This window comes from Eptatretus burgeri, chromosome 5, assembly GCF_056783735.1.
Source record: "Eptatretus burgeri isolate ZD-2024b chromosome 5, Ebu_testis_v1, whole genome shotgun sequence".
Taxonomy (NCBI): Eukaryota; Metazoa; Chordata; class Myxini; order Myxiniformes; family Myxinidae; genus Eptatretus; species Eptatretus burgeri.
In genome coordinates, this window is record NC_140965.1 from 44,040,038 (window position 1) to 44,063,568 (window position 23,531).

Sequence of the window (23,531 nt, forward strand, 5' to 3'; positions counted from 1 at the left end):
ACAAGTAAAAATATTTCTAAAATATATATGTAAATATTAAAAAAAATATATATATATGTATATATATATATATATATATATATATATATATATATATATATATATATATATATATATATATATATGTATGAGAAATTCTATCAGAAAGGTGTTTGACTTCCCAAGTAGGACCCATATTGTACTCTTTTACCAGTCATTGCTGAATTTATACCAATTGAATGTCAACTATTATGTCGTATAGCAAAATTTATATGTGGTTCTTCGTCTTCTCATAATTCTTACCTGAGGTTGTTTATTTTGAATCTTGTAACAATGGGTAGTATGTCATCAGTAGCTAAAACTTTTAATTGCATTTTATATAAATGTAAGTTATCGGTCAATACCTTTTATGTTCCTAATGCCCATTTAAAGTATGCAAGCATAGAATTATCAGCAGTTTTACTAACACTGCATGATGATGTTGTTGTACTTAAAGGTGCCTTTGTGCAGTCAATTATATTTGAGAGAGAGAAGAAGCTCCACAGTTCCTCTCTGGAGCACAACTTTCTGAATTTGAATTGTTAACTGTGCTTTGCACAAAGTGAATTTGTCAAAAAGGTATTTACGACTTTTACCCATGTGGTATTTCTTTTTATTCCCAATTTTTAGTATATGTTTATCAATTGCAATGGTATCTACTTTTATTTATTGTACGTTTGTATTTGAGTGCTTTTTTGGTACGAATAAAGATATTTTTATTGTTAATACTGCTTGTATATTTTTGCCGCAATAATGCTCTGCGTGATACGTGATAATAAATGATTACGAATTACAGTTGTTTTCAAGTTGTGGTCATTATGTGTTACTGTGCAATGTAATGATGTTGCAATACAACTTCAATGTTTTGATAATGGCACCGGTAGAACAGCGGTGCTCTGCTGGCCCCAGACCTACGGGTCGAGGGCTCCATCAAGCTGGAAGCTGAAGGGTGTCATGCACTGCAATGTTCGTTTATTTGGCGTGCAAAGAAAAGGGTAAAAACAAAAACTCCATTTTATGAACGTTGTGATAAAGTTGAAAACTAACGTCATGCTTCAATGTTGTGACAACATTGAAATCTGACGTCATGGGTGTTGCAAATACAACTTCCCACTGACCCAATTCTGACGTCAGGTACAACCAGAACACGACGCTGCAACGACGTCAGATTTCAACGTTGTGACAACATTGAAATCTGACGTTGTGATAACATTGAAGTCTGACGTCATGGGTGTTGCAAATACAACTTCCCACTGACCCAATTCTGACGTCAGGTACAACCAGAACACGACGCTGCAACAATGTCAGATTTCAACGTTGTCACGACGTCAGATTTCAATGTTGTCACAACGTTGAAAACCGACGTCATGGGTGTTGCAAAAACAACTTCCCACTGACCCAATTCTGACGTCAGGATAGAACTGGCAAACGACGTTGCAACAACGTTGTGTGCCTGCTGGGAAGAGGAAGAGGAATAAGACTAAAGCTGTTCAGACTACTCTTCTTCCCTTCTTCAAACATCAGGAATCCCATAAACTCCTTCAACAAGAAAAGGAACCTTGCCAGCCATGCATGAAACTGGCTAATTATCAGAGGAAGATGCAGAAATCTCCGGCTCACTGTCTCAGTAATCTCTCCAATCACAAACATCTCTCAGGCATCGACATGCATTACACACGGCTATTTTTGGCTGAGTAGAGAATGCATTTACGTGCAGTAATTTATTTTAAAAAACATTTATCTGTGGTCTCCATTTACGTATTTAGTTACTGTCATCAGTAGCAACTTCGTCATACATAATACATATTGTTAGGGCCCAGGGTTCAAGGATTGACACAAGGAGAAGCACTCGAGTTCCTCCTGAACTCCTGTTCCGGAGGCCACCAGTCACGGATAACCCCACGGCCCAATGGGTTGTTAAGCAATGACGGAAGCCAATTGGTATTGCCACTACTTCGCGTGGGTATCATACCTTTGGACGGCCACACCAAGTGAGTTTCATGCCCTCAATAAACACTCTGATTACTGCCGAGCGATACAGTGAGTGTGCGCTGGCTAATAAGAGCAAATCATGTGGGGTAGAACTTCACGGCTAACACGACGTGCAGTGTTACGGATCCACACCAAATGCAGATGGGAGTTTCGGCAGGGGGTTGCTTGCAGCCTATTGTTGATCTGTGCAAAGTGTTCGATCCAGTGAATCGGGATGCCCTCCAAAGGATTCTTGGTCTTCATGGGGTGCCACCATAAATGATCAATGTGACATCTGACCTTTCCTCTGGTACTGAGAGTGCTGTGAGATATAGTTATACCATCTGACTTATTTCCAGTTGTTACTGGAGTTTGTCAGGGTGTGTACTGTCCCGTCCCCCCCCCGCACCACTTTTCAGCACTTGTATGGACTGGATTCTGGGGAGGATGTCAGAGGGATCAAGCTGTGATGCATTGTTTGGGAATGTCAAGATCTTTGACCTTGATTCTGCAGATGATGCAGTCATCTTTGCGGAGACTCTGGATATCCTTTTGAGAACTCTCGAGGTGTTGAACGAGGAGTCGGAGCCGATGGGATTACAGGTCTCCTAGGTCAAAACTAAGATCCAGGGTTTCAATGAAATATTGGATGCTGCTATCTTGTCTGTACCTGTTTTAGTGAGGATGTTGAGGTCACAGAAAGATTCACTTACCTTTGCAGTGATATTCATGTCTCTGCTGGCTGTGAGCCAGAGGTCAATAGACGTCTGGGTTGGGCCTCAGGAGTCATGGATTCACTGGATGATGGGGTGTGGTGCTGTCAGTACCTGAGTGGGAGGACGAAAGTCTGAGTCTTCAGGTCCTTGCTCTCTCTTGCTCTGTGAATGTGAGACTTGAACACTGACCAGGGATCTGAGATGAAGGCATAATTCCTTTGGTGCCAGGTGTCTTCAGACAATCCTTGGCTATCACTAGTTGGACTTTGTGTCCAATGAGCGGTTGCTGAGAGAGACCAAATTAGATTTGGTACCTGCATAGTCTGTGAGCATCAGCTGCGGCGGTATGGACATGGGTATGGACTCATTTTCCTGATGCTGATCCTGCTCACCAGATTCTCTCAGTAAGGGAGCCTCGTGAGTGGAGGACACCAATGGGCCAACCACATGCCTCGTGGTTGCAGCAGGTTGATCAGCATCTCAAGGAGATGGGGATGAGCCAGGCATTTGCCGAGGGGATGGCCAGACGGAGGCCCCTGGAGTACCGGCGGGAAGTGGATGCAGCAATGCGCTACACCAGCACATGCTTACATACCTAACCTGACAACGTGCAGACTACACTAGAGCGATGGAGGAATATGTGACAAACTGGGTACATTCACAATAATAAACAAGTATATTTACAACAAGGGAGAGGAAAGGTACAGAATGTGGAACAATAAGCAAAGGTTTCAATTCACAGCAACATTTGTACAGCAGGGGAAGCAAGGATTGGTGTGGTGCGGTAAAAGAAACGCAATTATTTTCAAAAGAGGACGCAATGCAGAGCTAACCCTCCTCTTTTGTGTGCAGCACAAGGCTGCGGGTAGCATCATTGCCTGAAGGCACGCCTGTGTCGCTGACGCAATGCCCCTATTACCAGTACACTGGTACTCAATTAGCCAACCTCAGAAGAATGACAGGCTGAGTCAACCCCACCCAGTGTTAATTCAACGGCCGACAGGGCTCAAACTCAGGACTAAGAATCATGCACCACCAGGAACCTATTCCCCATTTTCCATTGAAACAATGCTCCGTTATTTGCCATTCACGGCATTTTTCAGGAACGTACCCCCCGCGAATAGCGGGGTCCGACAGTACTGCACTCAGTCTGGCGCCTGGCTCTTCTCACCATCACGCACTCCACTCCATAGGCTCTGTCCCTGTTCTGTTCCGCAAGGTTCCACTCTGCCAACCAGGAACGCACCAACCAACCAACCGAGCCAAGCTGAGTCAGAGAACCGAGAGCGACGTAACGCTTGCCAGAGTCAACCTAATGTGCGGGGCGCACAGTCTTTATAATCCCCTAGTGGGAACGGTGCTTGGGAGAGGATCAGGCGGAGTGATGGGTGTTTTCCAGCACCCTCAGTGGTGTGCAGACCATTTCCACATTGTTGGCTACACCCTTGCGATGGTTTGGCAGCAGAAATAGCCAGGACTGTTGAAGACAGGAGAAAATTGAGGACAGGACAGTGGAAATAGTCATTTTTTCCAGGACTATTGAGGAGTTTCAAGGACTGCGAACAATGCAGAAGCGAATAGGTAAGTTCTCCGAATCAATTTTTCCAGAGAGAAACAGTGAGAATAAGACTTGCAAAGACATGCTGTATCCCAGATGTCGACCTATCTTTTGGTCTTTTTCAGGTTTGTTGAAATGAAAGCAACTGCTCTGTCAGTGGGAAAGGGCATCATTCAGTACAATGTATAATCAGCAATTCATGGTCAAAATGAAATATGTAACGGAGAACAAAGTAAATACCTATTTTGGGGAGGCAAATCCCTAATTAACTTTTATTTTATACCATGAACAAACTTTAGTCCATCATGAGTGACGAAGGTTGTGGTCAAGTTTCATCAAAATCGTGTGTGTAGTTTTAGAGAAGAACAGCCGAGTATTTACATACTGACTGACACCGCATGCTACTAATACCTCACCTGAACAGGTGAGCTAAAAATGGGAGGTTATTCTATTCTGAACAGCAAATAAATAAATAAATAAACAAGTGAAGGTACATTCAAAGTACACTGCCTCCATGCCAAATAAATAACTAAATAACAAATCCTCCAGCGCGCGACATTGCCGGGGCGCCCTTGGCACCCGGTGATGTTACCGTGCAGCACATGGAGATGGAATTGGGAGGGAGCGGTGCACAATAATCGATTGATTGATTGCATAAATAAAATAAATAAATAATAACGATAAAATAATTGATTTCTCATTCAATTGCTGAATCGCATGCCGAAACCACTGCTGTTTCATCTGAATCTGTAACTTTTTGTAATTAATGGAAAAATGAATAAATGATCAATTAATTGATTAATCAATAAATCAAAAATACCCTTTAGTTGCCAAATCACTTGGTCAGCGTCATGTTCAAATAACACCTTCCTTGCTCAAAATATGCCCGAGATATTGCCAGGATGATAAATATAATAAATAAGTGATAAATAAATCGATTATTTACAATGTAAATTATAATTTATAAATTATAATGTCATTTTATTTATATTTATAATGTAAATTTCAGAGTTGTTAAAAAAGGCACTTTTCAGGGAACAAGTAATGGGTTTGCAACTGCAGCTGTTCTGCAGCAATGGAAGTAAATGAAGCCTTAAAATTTGATGCAAACAATTCCGACAGGTGTCCCAACTTTTGTTGATTAGTTACAAACCCTCTGTCGGTATAAAAGCAGTGTTGGAACAGACTGTGTTGCTACACCCTCTGAAGCATTATTTGGATAATATTGCACTGCAGAAAGTAGTATATTGCTATCATAATGGTGAGAAAAAGACAATGAACAAAGGAAGACAGACAGACCATTACAACCCTTAAAAGTGTAGGTCTTTCCTTTCGAGACATTGCAAAGTAAGCCAAGGTGTCAGTCAGTACAGTTTCCTACACCATCAAAAGGCACTTGGAAACTGGAGGAAACTCTGACAGGAAGAGGTCTGGCAGACCCAAAGCCACAACACAATCAGAAGACAAGTTCCTGAGAGTCAACAGCTTGCGTGATAGGCGGCTCACAGGACAGCAGCTTCAAGCACAGCTTAACACTGGTCAAAGTAAGGAAGTCTCAGTTTCAACTGTGAAGAGAAGACTGAGAGCTGCAGGTTTGACAGGTTGAGTGGCAGTCAGAAGCCATTTCTGAGGTGGCAAAATAAGAAAATGAGGCTTGCCTGGGCAATGAAGCACCTCCAGTGGACTACTGAAAACTGGAAGAAGGTCTCATGGACCGATGAATCAAAATTTGAAATCTTCGGTTCATCACGCAGGATTTTGGTACGCCGTCAAGTTGGCGAAAGGAAGGTTCCTCAGTGGGTGACACCAACTGTCAAGCATGGAGGAGGAAGCGTGATGATCTGGGGCTCTTTTGCTGGATCAAGAGACGGCAACTAGCACAGCGTGACTGGCACCCTGAACAAAAGGGCGACCACAGCATTTTGCAGAGACATGCAATACCCTCTGGTCTTCGCCTAGTAGGTCAGGGGTTCATCCTACAGCAAGATAACGACCCAAAACATACCTCGAGGCTATGTCAGAACTACCTAAGAAGAAAATAACAAGATGGTACACTTCAAATCATGGAATGGCCAGCACATTCTCCAGATTTAAACCCCATTGAGCTGGTTCGGATGAACTGGAGAGAAGGGTGAAAGCAAAGCAACCTACAAGTGCAACACATTTGTGGGAACTTCTGCAACTGTTGGGAAGAACTTTCCGAACAATATTTGATTTCCATTGTATAAAGAATGCCACGTCTATGTTCGGCTGTTGTATCTGCAAAAGATGGCTACTTTGATGAGGCAAAAATTTAGATTAAATTTTGTTCAACAAAACGATTCCATGATTTCTTTTTTATCTGCAATTGTTAATTTGATCTATGCTTTAATTAGAGTACATTAAAACATTGAACTGCTTAAATTTCAGTAAAAACTGGAAAATGGGGGTGTTCTAAAACGTCTGAGCAGTCGTGTGTATATACTGTTACGGAAATAGCCCTTATGGGACGACTAAGTATAGGATTAGCTCAGATCCCCCATTAAATGCCTGTTTATATAGGTTGTTTGGGAAAGTGTACGATACATGTGCATCGGGAGATGTAAAAGACTGTTGTTATGTTCATACAGTGGTGAAACGAGAGATCGCTCTTATTCCTTCCTCATCCCGGATAGGCCCCACCCCGTCAGAGAAGGAGGGGTGTGGCCTAGAGAGAGAGGTGTGGCCTGGAGAGGCAGTGACGCGAAGGGGCGGAGCCTTTGGTCAGTTAGTCGACGAGAGAGGCGTGTGTTGAAGCGAGCAAACGAGAGAGAGAAGAAACAGGTTCAGTTTTGGAGTTTGGACGAGCGTCGCTCTCGAGGGTGCTCGGGTTTCGGAGGCCACGGGTGCCGAAAAGGGGTTCTCAGTTCGGAAGGCAATAGAGGAACTGAGAGGACGAAGCAGGAGTCGGGCTTCGAGGCAGGAAGGCAGGAGAGGAGACGCCAGAGCGTCTGACGGTCCTTACTCACCTCACGGCTCGACACTGTTGATCCGCCTGTGGAACTCAGACCTCGACTTGGGCCTTGTCTGGAGGACAGGCCAGGCCTGGATTTGTGTGCTGAACCCTGGAGAGAGATCGGCGGTCTCGCATCGTCGACGTTGCGCCTAGCCGGAAGGCGCTGAGGAGAACGTGCGCACGCGGTGACTAAAGCAGAAAGGTGCTGCGCCGCCATTTCTTGCCGCGCGGCACGTTCGAGCTGGGAGTTCGAGCCCGTGGACACCTGCTTGTTTGCTACAAGCGCCATTCGTGCTTCTTGACGCTTTCCTCTCGTCCATGAGCCATCACCAAGTACTCTGTCTGCATGCATGCTGTCTGTCTGTTTTGTCTGCATGTGTTGTATAAGGCATATTTCAGTAGTGATCCCCTCAAAACCTGTAGCCATGGTTCCCTAGTTAAGAATGGGTTGATTGTTAATAAAACCATTGTCGTGTTTATTGCTTGTGTTGTGATCCCTGATGTTCCCCAATAAATCTGGTTAATTCTTATGAAGTTGCCGCTATGGATTAATGCGTGTCGCGTCGAGGAACGATCCATTCGATTGGCATATAAAACCAAAAGTGGTTACAGACTGGTGGACTCCGCTCGGTCTCTGACAAAACCGGTCTGTAACCAGGGGTTCTATCTCCCCAACTGGTAAGGTTCAGGATTACGTTGGTATCGCGATTGAAGATGCGTGACCCGAGGCCTGTGCCGAGCCGGCCGGCGTTATAGATTCCCGGAGACGGTGGTGGCGAGGCTGGCACCAGGGACCGGGTCAGAATCCCGCCACCCCGGATCCGCAATATATATAATTTTTTTTTTTTTTTGCATATCAATTATATGTACATACACACACACACACACACACACACACACACACACACACACACACACACACACACACACACACACACACACACACACACACACACACACACACACACACACACACACACACACACACACACACACACACACACACACGAGAGATCTCCGTTTGTACATTATTGAATGCCTATTTGTCTATTAACATGCGAATTTACACATTGAATTATGTCCACTCGACTTCGCGACCTTGTACGAATTCACCGAACCCTCAACCTCCAACCCTTCCACTGAAATTTGTTTAATCTCTCGTCTCATTTTCCACTACCCCAGACATGTGAATTGCATTAACGAGTTTTGCACTCAAAATGTTTTAAAATATGTATTCATATGGCATTGACTGCAAAATGCAAGAATTCTTGGAATATGGGACAGTTCAGGAGCAGAGATAAAATGGCCTTTCGTGTTGCCACTGAAGAAAAAGACAATGATAGCTCTTGCCGATATTGGGATGGGGAATATTGACTTCTGCGAGCACAACATCCCAATTTAAATTCCAAGTAAGTTGTAAATGTAAAAGAAAAAAAAAACTGTTTGCTCACAGGACACAATTACATCACTGGTATTTCATGATCACTCACTGGTATAAAATCACTGGTATAAAAGTAATAATCTTCATACAACGAATTGGACAGTCCTCAACTGTAATCACCACAGCCCTTAAAAAAATGAGGATGAAGCTTACTACAAATTCATTACATTTTAAAGGTTTTCTGCAAGCAATTTTAAAAATGAATAATTAATCACCACGTACATGATTACAAATTATACCGTGCGTCCATTAACTTGTCAAGAACCCAAATGTGTGATCAGATCATTTCTAAGGTAAGAAAAGATTGTGAAAGTACCCTTCCTTGACGACGAGCCTGGAAATGCGGTTTCTGCTTGTTGCACCAATCATAAGGTCGACTATTCTTTTTATGCAGGCGTCCTTTTGACTGGGCACCTTTCACTGTAGCCCTCTTCTGATTGACAATGCAGGCCTGAGGCACAAGGAGCGATCTGTAGCCAAAGCAATTTCGGACTTGATACATGGTACATGTCCCTTTAAAACACATCCAAGCTTGTGCAACATGATGGAAAATGCTAAACATACATGTGTGATCACTTGGTGTGGTAATGTGGAGGGGACTACCACTCCAAGCAAGAATCAAGAGTTGCACCAACTTGTACTGAAAGATCAATATTGAACCAATTCTGCATTCAGATAAAGTCACTTGAGCAAACAAGTGAAAGGACTAATTATTATTATTATTATCATTATTAAAACTGGATTTACATAGTAAGATTTGTATGATGTGCAGAGAAGCAAGAGTGAGGCCTGCCTAATATAACCTGTGACATACAACTGAACCAAGCCAAAAACTGCACACGATGGTTTATATGACAACATAGTCAATCATTTCATGAATTGATACAATGAAGTGTCAATAATCATAAGAATAGTCATAAATAATAATAATAATTATAATAATAAGTACAAGTTAACAGTGTATTCATTTTTTTTACAAGCAGTATCAGCACTGCTTCTATTTCATTGGCCCCAAAACCATTCCAGATCGAAGACTAGCTCACAACACCTCAAGAACAGCACCAACATATAAACCATCAAGAGACCCATAAATCTTTTTGCGAAAGCACACCATCACCTTGTTCCATCTAACACCACACATAAAAGCAGCCATTTTTGAAGCTATATAAATTTATGTGCAACCAAGCTCCATTTGACTCATCGTCGTTCTGTTGGTGTAACAGGAGATCATTATGATGCACTGTCTGTCCAACCATACTGCTGGGAGATGTTTGCACAAAACCTCGTTGAAGGTGAGTTGGGTCAAACGGTCACAATAATACATAATGCAAAAGGTGACAACATCATGCTCCCAAAGACAAAGCATTTAACAAATATACAGATTGCATCTCTAAAAGTCAAGGGAAGTTATTTATCTACCACCTAAATCTCGATTTTCCCATTCACGATTTAAACGAGGGGCCTTACAAATATTCCATACACCAAAACACTTAAGTGATTTGATAGCTGCCAAGCTCAGAACAGCTTTCTGGCATCAACCATGCAGCCAAGGAAACATAAATAAATATGATTAAAGGAAACTAAAACTCGAATTTCAAAATCTGAGACAAACTATATTTGATCATTATTTAACTTTTCATTTTTGCATCTGAAGTTGGAAAAATAAACTAAAATTTAAAAAAGCACCATTAAGCAGCAAGTGCAACGTAGTGAATTTCCCAAGAGCTTCTGTGGAGAAAGCCATTTCTTGCCACCGGGGTCCTCGAATGACTACAAAACATCTGTTGGCAACTTCATTTGTGAACAATACATATAATCTTAAGAAATGGTGCATTTTTTGAAAACGAAATTCAGAGCTCTTGGGTTATCATTAAAATATGCTGTAAAACAAATGTGGGTGGGGGGGGGGAGGTAAAAAAAATTGTGCACTTGATTCGTGCATTTTAATTCCGAAGACAAAGATGCAGCAAAGGATTTCAGACTGCAAATTATTCCTAAACTTGGTGGCTGGCTGATATTAAGCCTCAGGCTACAAGAAATGAAGAAGCATTACCATGGACCACTACCCAAAGGTCACATGGATTTTTGCAAGTTTTATATCAATGCTGGTCAGACTAAGATGGTGCTGTTTCTGCCTTTAGGCTTTTTAAAACAAGATAACACCCCCCCCCCGCCCCCACCGCAGTTATGATAAAACTTGTGGAAGGAAGACAGAATGAAAGTGATGCTGTGATTAATCTGAGCTGAATGAAAAACACTTTTCTGCAATTCCAAACACAGCAAATGTTCTGATGGCATCATTTTCAATTCTGTGTCAAATCAGCACCGAGAATCATCTGGTTAAAAAAAAAAAATCATCTGCCCAGCAGTAATAGGCTGGAAAAGGTGTAGGGTGGGGGAAGGTTGTGGTAAGTGCTGCTCATGTAATTGTTGGGAAATTGGATTTTAAGGACCCAAAAATATTTGTCCCCAAATGTGAAAAGAAATGCAAAATATCTCAAAAATAATTCCCAACTTTAAATTAAAAACATGCCATAGCTGTTGTTTATGTTTATAAATATGATTCGTTTTGGTGGTTAAATGTGTGCCTTGGTTAATTTATTTATTTTAATCATGACTGTGACCCAGCACGATGGCCTGTCGTACAAAAACAGAGAAACGCAAGGCAGTCAATTGAAGTGAGGTTCAGACACAATTATTTCAAAAATGTCTTCAAAAGAACTAGTTCCAGTGCCAAACAGCAACAGTTTGCTGTTTGACTGTGTTAGGATACCATTTAAGAGTGTATTGCGTGTCGACATACTATATCCGATGCCAAACAACAACAATAGTTTGCTATTTTAAAAGAAATGTTAGCCTGCAGAAAGTCAATCTTTTAATTAAAACACATAAAAGGCACGAATAAATCACGTCAGTGCTTGTTACAAACCAAAGCGTAATTTCCTCTCTGCTGAACAGAGTGCATGGTTCAAATTACAAAGTCCCCAGGTAATAATCACCCCTCATGCCAATGAGCTGCACAACAGGAATCTTAGCTGGGGGATGGGTGGGAAAGGAAGGGTAGGGAATGGGAGGAGAGTCGCAGGAGAAAGGGTAGTGCTTATCGCTCGCTCTCTGTGGCACATCAAAAGCTCCAGTGGTACCCAATTTCTTCAAAAATACAGTGCAATGTGAATCATGGAAATAGAAAGAAAATTACATAAAAACATCAATCTTTAAATCCAGCCGTCAAAAGTCGTATCGATCATCATTTATGACGTCTTCCAAACCTAAGATTAAGCCCGATGCATATACCCAATTAGCAGGAGTGCCAAATTAATACAGAGAGCCAAAGAAAGGAACTGAGCCCATGCATCTTCAAACTTTTCTTTTTGAAGTTAGCTGAAGCTCCAATTTGTTTGAAAAGAATGGTGCAATAACAACTGCTTTACATTTGGTAGAGAGCAGGATGGTTTCCAAAGTTCTTGTAATTAGACAATCAAATTCCTTTGAGGTGCAATTCAAGAATTCATAAATAGACATGTTCGTAATGTTAAAAGCATTATGGTTGAACTGTGTGGATGTCACAAGACCTCTTGGGAAGTGAAATTGTACGAGTGAGTTTGTTCGGTTTGTTTTGTTGTAGCAATGTTGATGTTTGAAAGTTTTTCTCCCAACATGGAATAATCAGCTTGGATCTTCCATGCCTCTTTGGGGATGACTAAATTATATGATAACATTATGGTTAACTTTAATGTGTAACAAAGAATAAAAAAATTTTGGTGCTTTAAGCAAAAAGACATTTTTCTGGATTAATTGTGACATTTGACAAAACGTTCAGGGAAGGATAATACACCCAATGCATCAAAATTGTGACAACTTGGACAGAAGTTTCTGGCAACCTAAGAAAAATAAAATAAAAAGGCTTTTTTCAAGTGCTTAGCAACGAAGTTAATAAACCTTAATGCATTCCAGGAAATAAAACAACAACAACAACAACAACAACAACAAATAACATAATTCCTCATGAACATTTCTGAAACAAATGTTTGCTCAGGAGAGAAAAAAAAGAGTGAAGTTTCTCACTTTTGTGACCATCGAGTCAATTTCCTGAAACTGCATGAACATAATCAGGCAATAAACCTCTCAAACACCTCACTCCCATCACGCACAACACACAACACACATACACATAGCCTGGTGTTGGCTTCGTGGTTAGAGTCGCTGAATTGGGATCCCAGGGTCCTGAGTTCAAGTCCCGTTTGCCACTGAATTAACACCAGGAGGTTGACTCAGCCTGTCATCCTTCCGAGGTCGGCGAAATGAGTTCCAGTGTACTGGTCCCGGTGTATGCCCCGGTTAGAATCGGGGTACCGTATCCTTGTGTGTTGTAAGAGGCGACCAGGGTTGGCGTCTGGAAGGGCATCCGGCCAGAAAAAAACATTGCCTCAAGAAAGGAACCGTGATTGTCCTTGAGGTAAATATCCTTGAGTGGCCCAGTCAGCGCTCCGACCTAAATCCAATTGAAAATCTGTGGCAGGACTTGTAGATTGCTCTTCATCAACGCTCCCCACGCAACTTAACTGAGCTTGAACAGTTTTGTACAGAAGAATGGGTAAATATTACCCAATCAAGGTGTGCAAAGTTGGTGGAGACCTATCCAAACAGACTCACAGGTGTAATTGCTGTCAAAGGTGCTTCCACCACGTATTAACTCAGGGAGATGGACACTTATCCAACCAAGATATTCTAGTTTTGTATTTTTTTATTAATTCTCTGAAATTTGTGGAATTTGTTTTTCATTGAGAAGTTGTGGGTTACGATGTGTAAATAAAGGTGGAAAAAGTCTGATTTAATACAGTTTAATTCGAGGTTATAAGGCAACAAAAGGAGAAAAAAAATTTGAAAGGGGGTGTGGACTTTCTATAGGCACTGCATAGACTAGCAGAGCCTTCCCATCACTTCGCTGACAGACCAATTAGTTGTCGTGTTGACCTCAAATTTTGTGCAAGAAGGAGAATGAAAGGAAGACAAATTTACAAGTGCATCGAGGCTTTAACCCTTCCCCCTCACCACCCACTACCAGACCCCATCCTCACGTCCCACTCCCTCCCTTGCCCCCCTTTTGTGTCCTGATGTCCCTTCCCACTAGAAATGCCTCACACACGATGACAGGCTTTGACAGACCCATCCATGTTTTCTTTTTTTTGGGGGTGGGGTAGATTTGAAGGAGGACAAATTTACCCATGTGAAGAATGCTTTAACGTCAGCGTTACCCAGGGAAAAAGAGAAAATTGTAATACCCTCTGCCGCCACCACCACATGTCGCTACATGGTACACATTTACCTCGAGAATTTATGCCAGTTCACCCCCCCCCCTCCAGTCCCCCACGTGAGGCTGTGTCACATAGCCTATGTTACCCCTACATAAAGCTGTATTTGCACCACAACTTTGTTGTTTGTAACTTGAACGATATGGCCATGCATAAGGAACAAAGAAAGCCAGAGAGAGAGGAAGAGACAATAATGTTTTCTATGTATGTATGTATGTATGTATGTATGTATGTATGTATGTATGTATATATATATATATATGTATGTGTGTGTGTGTGTGTGTGTGTGTGTGTGTGTGTGTGTGTGTGTGTGTGTGTGTGTGTGTGTGTGTGTGTGTGTGTGTGTGTGTGTGTGTGTGTGTGTGTGTGTGTGTACACACACTAGTGGGGTTTGCTTACACATTTTAAGTAATAACCAACCATGCTTCCTCATTGTTTCGGGTCGCTGACCTGCATTTGTCCTTTTCATTGATTTATTTTCAGGGTTTTTTTTCATTTATTTATATTTTCATATGCTTTCCAATGGGTCTGTGATTTGTCCTGGTGTACCAGCTTCAACGTGCGTCGGCACACAAAATTACCGTGTCGTTATATCAGGTCGTTCACCTGCATTTTTTTTTCCATTTATTTATATTTTCTTAATACATGCTTTCTGACAGTTCTGTGATTTTTCCTGATATATCGGCTTTGATGTCTGTTGGCATGCAAAATTTCAGCTTTCTATGTCACCCGGAAGGCACCAAACTTTAATAGCAGTCAGTGAGTCAGTCAGTGAATCAGTGGTTAGAATGATATATACATATATATTTTCAAGTAATGGACAAAAAAATGGAAACACCTGGGTAAATGAGGCCCACCAAGTATGTTGAAAGCAACTGCATCCTCAAAGGTGTGGCCCATGTGTTAATTAAGCAATTAACATCCCAGCATGCTTAGGGTCATGTCTAAAAATGCTGCACAGACCTAGTCCTCCGGAATTATGGCCAGCACGGCTGCAAGAGGAAACCTCAGTGACTTAAAGATGGGTGATTGGTGGGGCACGTTTGGCAGGAGCTTCAATGACAAAGACAGCTCAACCTGCTAATGTTTCACGAGCAAAACTGTCTAAGCCTCTAAGGTGATGTCGGCATGGAACGCCGAGGGAAAGCCATCATCAGCAAAGGGCAACAGTGGGCGGAAGTGCATACTCATGGATCGTGATGTCCGTGCATTAATTTGAAGTGCAAGACAAAGCAGGCGAGCAATTACAGATTTCAACAGACTGTAAATTTCAACCTGGGGCACGAGCAGCCAGTTTCATCAAAAATGGTCTGCCCAGAACTCCACAGAGGGGGATACCATAGTCGGGTTGCAGTACACTAACCGCTCATCACTCCTGGCAATGCACGTTTGCGAGTCCAGTGGCGCAAAGAGCAAAGGCAATAGCAAAGAACACAGGCAATAGTTTCACCAGAATGACTGAGGGGCCTTTGTGTGTAGAGCCATGTTAAATCAGCTGACTAAGGGGCTTATGTGCTGAAGTGTAAAATCTTTCTTGGTGACACAGTTTTTGCTCTGTAAATAACTGTTTTGCCTGGAAATGCATGTCCATTTTGGGCTTCGTCAACTTTCTAAACTGCTCGATCGTCATTTCTCCGTTGGTTAGATACTAGTGTGTAAATCATGGATGAGAGTTCTGCCCCACTGTTTGGCTATGGTTAGTCACGTGGGGAGTTCTTAATCACGATCGTCAAAACCAGGGCCCAATGGGAAAAGGAGGTGGGGGGAGGGGGTGTGGAGTTCAGTTCCTGGCTTCAATGGAATATGGAGGAAGGTAATAGACTGATAGAAAAAGGTGGGCAGCAGCTAAAAAGGAACATATGACAATTTAAATAAACATGTTAAATATATAAATAAAGCATGTTAACAATGAAATAAACATGTAAATAAAATAAATAGTGTGAAACCAGAAGAGCACTCGGTAGAGTTCGGTGCCTTCCGAACTCCACAAATCTCAACTTAGATTTGCAAGAATTTGTTCAGTAAAGGATGATTTTGTGGAACGTGCTGAGAAGGTTTTTTTTCCATCATGGTAAACAGAGGATATTTGGATGATTGTTTGATCAGGTCTTGTGAGAATGTCTTTACACTCCATCATCGCCTTCTATTACCTCCACCACCGAAGGTGAAGGAGGTTGTTTTCACCCCTTTCTGGCTCTTTGCCTATCTGTTTGTTTGTTTGTCCATTTGTATGTGTGCAGGATATCTCAAAAAGTTGTGCACGGATTCGGATGAAACTTGATGGACAGGTTGGGTGTGTGACAAGAATGAATTGATTCGATTTTGGTGAAGATCTGAATCTGGATTTGGATAGGAGAATTATTTAATTTATAAAGTGATTCTTCACCATTGAGAGATAGGACCAAAAACTATATAGTACTGTATAGCATGATATTTCAAAAAAGGTATTGGGCCCGATATGGTCTTGTGGATCAGGCATTATGTGGTGGAGGTATGTGCTCTACTGAGTGCTCTTCCAGAAGAAGGATATTGCAATTTGAAGTAGATATGATTGATATATCTACTTATTTAGATATATCAATTTATGCAATTCTAAGTTTGAAGAAGGATATTGCATTGCTGTGTTGACTGACTGTCTGGACCACAACTTTGAGGTTGTGGGTCCATTGATGTTGAGTAGTCTACCGATGTGGACCTGTGACCAGGGTTGTGGATCTGCCGTTTGGAGAGATTTTGGGCTGAAAGGATCGAAAACTCTATGAAAAACGGTGCCCAGCTGATGATCCGGGAAGTTGGGAAATCAGTCAAATGCTTATAAGTTAAGGTTAGAACTTCAAATAATAATAGCTTTTGTAAGTACGTGTGTGTGTGTGTGTGTGTGTGTGTGTGTCTGTGTGTGTGTGTGTGTGTGTGTGTGTGTGTGTGTGTGTGTGTGTGTGTGTGTGTGTGTGTGTGTGTGTGTGTGTGTGTGTGTGTGTGTGTGTGTGTGTGTGTGTGTGTGTGTGTGTGTGTGTGTGTGTGTGTGTGTGTGTGTGTGTGTGTGTGTGTGTGTGTGTGTGTGTGTTTATGTCTGGCTTTCTTCTTGGGACTACGGTGCAGTAATTATTCTTTATTTTGATGAACTGAGCTATGCAATGTATGATCCAGTATAACATATCGGATCCAATACATTTTTGAGATATCATGCTATATATTATTTTTGGCACCATCTCTCAATGGTGAAAATCACTTAAAAAAATTGTCGTATCTGGATCTGTATTCGGAGCTTCACCAAAATCGAATCAGTTCATCCTTGTCACACACCCAACCTGTCCACAAAATTTCATCCGGATCTGTCAACAACTTTTTAAGATATCCTGCAAACAAACAAACAGACAAACAGAAAGGGGGTGAAAACAACCTCCTACACCTTCAGTGGTGGAGGAAACAAGTAAAAAAGACATAAAATGTCAGCCCTTATTGTTTTAGTAATTTTGCTGTATGGGGTTAAAGGGCTAGCCCATATTTATGTAAAACTAAAATGGCTGCCAGTCTACCAGTCAGCCATCTTTGATCAGATCACAAAATAAAGTGAGGTGCACATGTATGCCATCATGTACTGTACTTGTGGCACGCTTTTTAATTTTTTTTTTGTATACCTTGTCGAGGCTCGTGTGAGATCTAACACAACGCACAGCAAGGGGGGGGGGGCATGAGACAAGAGGGGCGGGAGTGGAAAGGACAAAACAGTGGGGAACAGAGACATTTGGAGATCTGTGGAAGGGAGAAGGATGGGGTGGGGAACATGGGGAATACAAGATGGACATTACAGGGACTTTCAGGAAGGAAAGCAGGAATTTGAAGGAGGTGGGCTTGGGTGGATTATCGGGGGTAGAAAATATCGAGGATTTGGATGGGGGATGATAAGAGGTAGTGATGAACAGCTGCTTGGAAGGCCTGGAGGGAAGAATGGGATTGAATAGAGTGAGGGAGTTTATTCCAAAGGTGGGGGAAAAAGAGGAATGAAAGAGTGAAGGTGAGCAGTGATTCGTGATTTTGATAGTTTTACCAGAAGGGAGTTGTTGGCCGACCTTGAGCGCCCTGCGGAAATGTGGTGGGGACAAATCGCAGAGAGAGAGAGAGCAGGGGGGGCAAGGCTGGAGAGGAGACGGTAGAAGACAGAAAGACCACCGACCAGCCTGCGGTGATTGAGTGAGAGGCCCAAAGACTCAGCCTCATTGCGGGAGATGCCAAAATCAGACCATGCATGTCTGAGAAATGGTTGGGGACACATTTAAGTAATAAAATGGTCACAAGTCGGCCATGTTGGATCTGATCTCGAGAAAAAAAAAATGACTTGCATATGTAAGCAATCATTCATTATCCGGGTGTTTAGTTTGAACAATATCAGTAAATGCATGTCCGAGAAATGGTTGAGGACATGTTTGACACCGGGTTTTTTTTCGACAACTAAAATGGCTGCCAGTCGGCCATCTTGGATATGATGTCAAAATAACAAATTATGTGCATATGTATACCATCATGTGTTAGTCTGTGCCAAGTACGAATAAAATTGATCCATGCATGTCCAGGATATGGTTGCGGACGCACACGCACGCACAGACATAAAAATCGAGACCAAATCCATAAGCCCCCGTTTCGGACTAAGTCCGGTAAAAGACAACAAAGATGTCATGCATTGCACTACACTTACGAAATCCATATAACAGATTTGACCTTAAAAATAAATGGTTGTTGAATTCAATGAACAAATATGCAACTCCACGTCAAATTTCAAGTCAATCAGATGAAAATTGACAATTTCAGAAATTCAGCCTATGTTGACCTTTCACCTAGGTTGAGCTCAAAAATAATTGGTGGTTGAATTCTGTGACCTGATGTACAAATACTGTTGGAATTTCAAGTAAATCGAATGAAAATTGAGGATTGTAGAAATACCACCCAAGTTGTTGATCTTTGGCCCATGTTAACCTTTTGACCTCAAAAAATCGGCCTCTTCCTGATGACGACCTCTACCATGTGGTGAAGTTTTGTGAAGATCGGTTTAAAATTGTAACCTGCAGGCGAATGACATACAAACAAACAAACAAAAGACATCAGGCAGTGCACAATTTTGTTTAGTACTGCCTGACAGGTACAACAAAAATAATGCAAACGATGTCACTGTCACCTTGACCTTTGAGATACATCATCAAAAAAAATGACAGCCTCACTTTTGTCCTCAATCCTTTGGTAAAGTTTGACGAAGATAGCTGAAAGCTTTCCCGAGTTATCGCACTCACAGACAAACATACAGTACGTACGTACATACATACATACATACATACATACATACATACATACGAGAGAGACTGATACATGGCATGACATAAACAAACAGAATAATGCACAAGACCAACCAATATACAGTACTTCAAAAATCTTTGATTTTTGCAAGTATCAAAGACAGACAGACAGACAGACACACAGGAGTGAAAACAACCTCCTTCCACCTTCATTGATGGAGGTAAACTGGAAGGACACTCAGGAGAGTGCATAAATTCACCCGGATCCGGATTCGAACCTTCACCAAAATCAAACTGATTCAGCCTTGTCACACACCCACAACGTGTGCAACAAGTTTTGTCCAAATCCTTCCACAACTTTTAAATGGAGGAACATCAATTAAAATGGAGGAACGTCAAGTACCTTTCGAAAACAGTAAAAAGTAAGAGAACCTTGGGGCACAATCTGAAAGTAATAAAAAAGATAGCAATGAACAGGAACCAAAACAGGGTTTCTTAAATCCTTCTGTTTGTATTGTTAAGGAAACAGTTGGTTAGGAATGGGAGCAGCAGTAAGAAGAGTGCATGACAAAAAGGGAGCAAGATAGTGAGAAAGACAGGCAAATACAGATCTGGTAAAAGAAGGCAGGTAGATTTAATATGCAGCCACTCAATAATGCGATGTGGTGCTTGTGTGTGGTTATGCATGAGTGAAGTATTTATGATTGGTTGAGCGTGGTTAATATCACGGATTTACAGCTGAAAAGTATGAAGATTTCCCACTAAAGTCACAATATTCATTAACTCATCTCTTTTTCATTCATTCACTGCTCTGTTTTTATATCTAATTCACTTCCTTTCGATCCCACTCAATTCTCCAGACAATGTCAAGCTTGCAGCAAAAACGTTTGTCTGTAGTAGTGAAAAGGGTTAGTTTTGAAGAATGAATCAAAAGAAGAGTGATTTAGAAAAAGCATTTAATTAAGCTATTTTCAGCATATGTTTAACATTTTGTAAATCTTGCAACAGATCTTATGAAAAATTTAACAAACGATACAACCAAGCTAAAATGTCTGTCGACCTTCCTATACAGTTGCAGTGTTCACCCAACCCATTTTAATTCAAATCATTAGTCCAGGACACTTACAACAAAACTTCCCAGTTACAGTTAGTTACACCTTCCCACTTCAGGTAAAGTTCCATACATGGTAAAGTTTTGAAACAATAAACACCAGAAATGATAAAAACAAACCCTATTTACATAGCTTTTGTTATATTACTGAAATCAATGACTGTTTGAAGACTTATGAGGTTGTGGTTTTCACCACTGATCAAACAATTCCATCACTACCAACATTTCATCAAATTCATACGTGAGCATGCACAGCTGGAAAGGAGGAGGGGAAGGCCAGATATGTTCTGTTCTGTCGTTGCAACAGCCAGCCTTTGCCGTTTCATTTCAGCAGCTTCAGCATCTGTATCCCATTTTCCCGGCCAGGTGTGACGAGCAGAAGTGAGGCAACGCCAACGCTCTCAAACTTTGCCTTAAGCCAAGAAGCAATAGGCCATACCAGATATCCAACTCAGCCTTAGCAGCATGGGTCCAAATCAAAAAAGCACCGACACACTTTTTTTTTTAAGTCTTTACCTTTTTTTAAAATAAATATCATCTCTTCTTCAGAAATTGCCATTTGCTTCGTGATATACATCAGTTGCCTGAACAAAACTATGCCACACATAGGATTTGGCATCTTTATAACCGAAACTTTGGAGGTTTAAACATGTGTGGTATTTGGCAGATGTCAATCAGAAAGGCAGCCCTTTAATCGCATTTGCATTAATAGTGGCAGAATTATTTCATACATATGCTTCTCTGTCTGGAGAAGCCTGTATGAACAGCAAAATATATAGTTTTTGTAATTGGACCATCTGCACAGATGTGTAACTTATTTAAATTATTTTGCAATTTTTGCACGACCATGCATCTGCATACAGCTGTGTGGAATAATTTAACCCCCTACCCCAAAAAAAGAAAAGAAAATGAAAGAACCCGAAAACTTGCCCGCCAAAACGCATGACAAAGGAAAAACATCCAACGCATGGGATCAGGGAATAAGGAAAAAGAAAAGTCTGGTTTGAATTAACACCATTATTTAAGATGCAAAAGTCCATACTCCATTGGAATAATACTCTGTACAGAGCGTCAGTGCTGCCGAAGCAATCTCCTGGGCTATTGGACACAATCCTGGACGGGTCGCCACTCTGACACAGGATACTCGAATGGCTCAATCATCCCAACAAGCTCGTACTCATTTGGCCAATCTCAGAAGGATGACATGCTGAATCAACCCCATCTGGTATTAAGTCAACGGCACGGGATTTGAACTCAGGACGCTAGGATCCCAAGCCCACCACCCTAACCATAAAGCCAACACTTGGCACATGCAAAAACGATTCTTTAAAATTAATTGGAAGGAAAATAAAAATTAAAAAAATATTTAAAAAACAGCCAATGATGATGTTAAATTAGTGTTACAAAGTAATAAGAATAGTTTGAATAAATCACCAAATTATTAAATTAAAACATGGGAATGAAAAATGACAAAAACATGCAATAAGGGACCTGAAGATTTTATATTTTCAGATATCAGATTGTACAAACAACATGGATGCTAAGATTTTAGGCATCCCGCCCAAGATTAGATCATGGTTACAAAAATTATTATGGCCTGAGGCCCCTTTGTGGTCACGAAGTCAGAGAGATTGTTTTGAACAACAACAAGCTCAAATGAGCTAAGATCCTCGCCCTCTTAATGATGACGTCATAAAAACGAATATGACGTCATTGTGATGTATCAGTTTTGCGATAAATTATAATCTGTGCTAATGCCCGGCTTGATTCCCGCAAACAAAATTCAAACAGCTTGCCTAGTTTCGGAGATAATGGTGTAGGCGATTCCCATTAGCGGCGATATTATGACGTCAACTTATTTCTAGGAAGAATTTCCAAAATCGGAGATGGTTACTGCCTGCGCGTGGGCTTTCTGCATATACATGGCAAGTTTCAAGAAGATCCAATGAAAACTCTGGGTTGTGAAACAAAAAAATGTCAAAAAATAGGAATGACGTCATAAAAATTGATATGACGTCATAGTGATGTATCATATGTGCGGTAATTCATCTCTGCTCATGCCCTGTTCGAGTCCCACAAACAAAATTCAAAAAGCTTGCCTAGTTTCAGTGATAATTTTTCAGGTGATTTCCATTAGCGGAGATATTTTGACGTCATAACTTTTTTTTCTCGGAGGAATTTTCAAAATTGGAGATGGTTACTGTCTGCGCAGGGTATTTTTACATATGTATGCCAAGTTTCAGGATGTTTCGATGAAAACTGTAGGCTGTGAAACAAAAAAGTCCACAAGAACAACAACGTGAGTAAGACTTCGAGATCCTCCACGAGGATCTAAAAAAGGAACAAATATGGCGGTTTTTGGATGCTCCATAGAATCATGTGGTTGTTAAAATAAGGCAATTTCGATACACACAAAGTTAGTCTTCCTGAGAATTCATGTCATTCTCGAAAATGACAACACTGGACAACCTCCGTGCTCTTCCAACCAAAGACAGCCACCTGGAGTAATTTATTTGATAATCCTAGTCACCTAGGGGTAATTGATGAGGTGATAGCTGATTGGTTATTCCCTCCAATTACTGGTGAAACACGATTGGGTCTTGTAATTTACTGTATATTTTTTTTGGCGTACAAGTCAATACTTTTTCCTTCCGGAAGTCCGGGCCTCGACCTGTACTCAGAATCAACTTATCTACAGTATGGGTTAAGACATTGAATTGCATAAATGAGAAAAATTTGCAAAGTGCGATATATTCTGAAATAAACTGTACAATTGTTTATTTAAAACAAACGACAGCAAGTTCCCACTCGATATCATGGATGCGTTTCCTGGAACGTGTGACGCCCAGCAAAGTGATGTTAAGCAGATGAGATATTCCCAAAGATGTTGTGTTATAATGGGAAGATGCACTCCCAGGGCACATTTTCTGTAAACCTAACATAACTTTAACCTCAATTAGCTACATATTGGAGACAAATATTAAACAAATCAATAAATAACACAAATGGAATGCACAAATGGGCAATTAAATGAACAGTTACAGGGGTATTACCAAAATATAGGACTGGGATTACTTGTCGTGATGTGGGAGGTGTGGGTGTGGAGTGGAGGGGTTACAGGGAGGAAGGAAGATCAGGCCTTCTT

General features: G+C 41.3%; 1 protein-coding gene across 8 annotated transcripts in view; it reads right to left on the reverse strand.

Moving 5' to 3' along the window:
- ZCCHC7 (zinc finger CCHC-type containing 7) overlaps positions 1 to 23,531 on the reverse strand; it is a 430,079-nt gene that overhangs the window by 231,515 nt on the left and 175,033 nt on the right. For 7 of the 8 annotated variants that reach the window (XM_085881648.1, XM_085881650.1, XM_085881649.1 and 4 more), the window contains one exon: positions 8,995 to 9,129. The exons of the other annotated variant lie outside the window; for it this stretch is intronic. In XM_085881648.1, the coding sequence (XP_085737774.1) occupies positions 8,995 to 9,129 (135 nt within the window). The remainder of the gene's footprint in view (positions 1 to 8,994; positions 9,130 to 23,531) is intronic. 8 annotated transcript variants of the gene reach the window in all.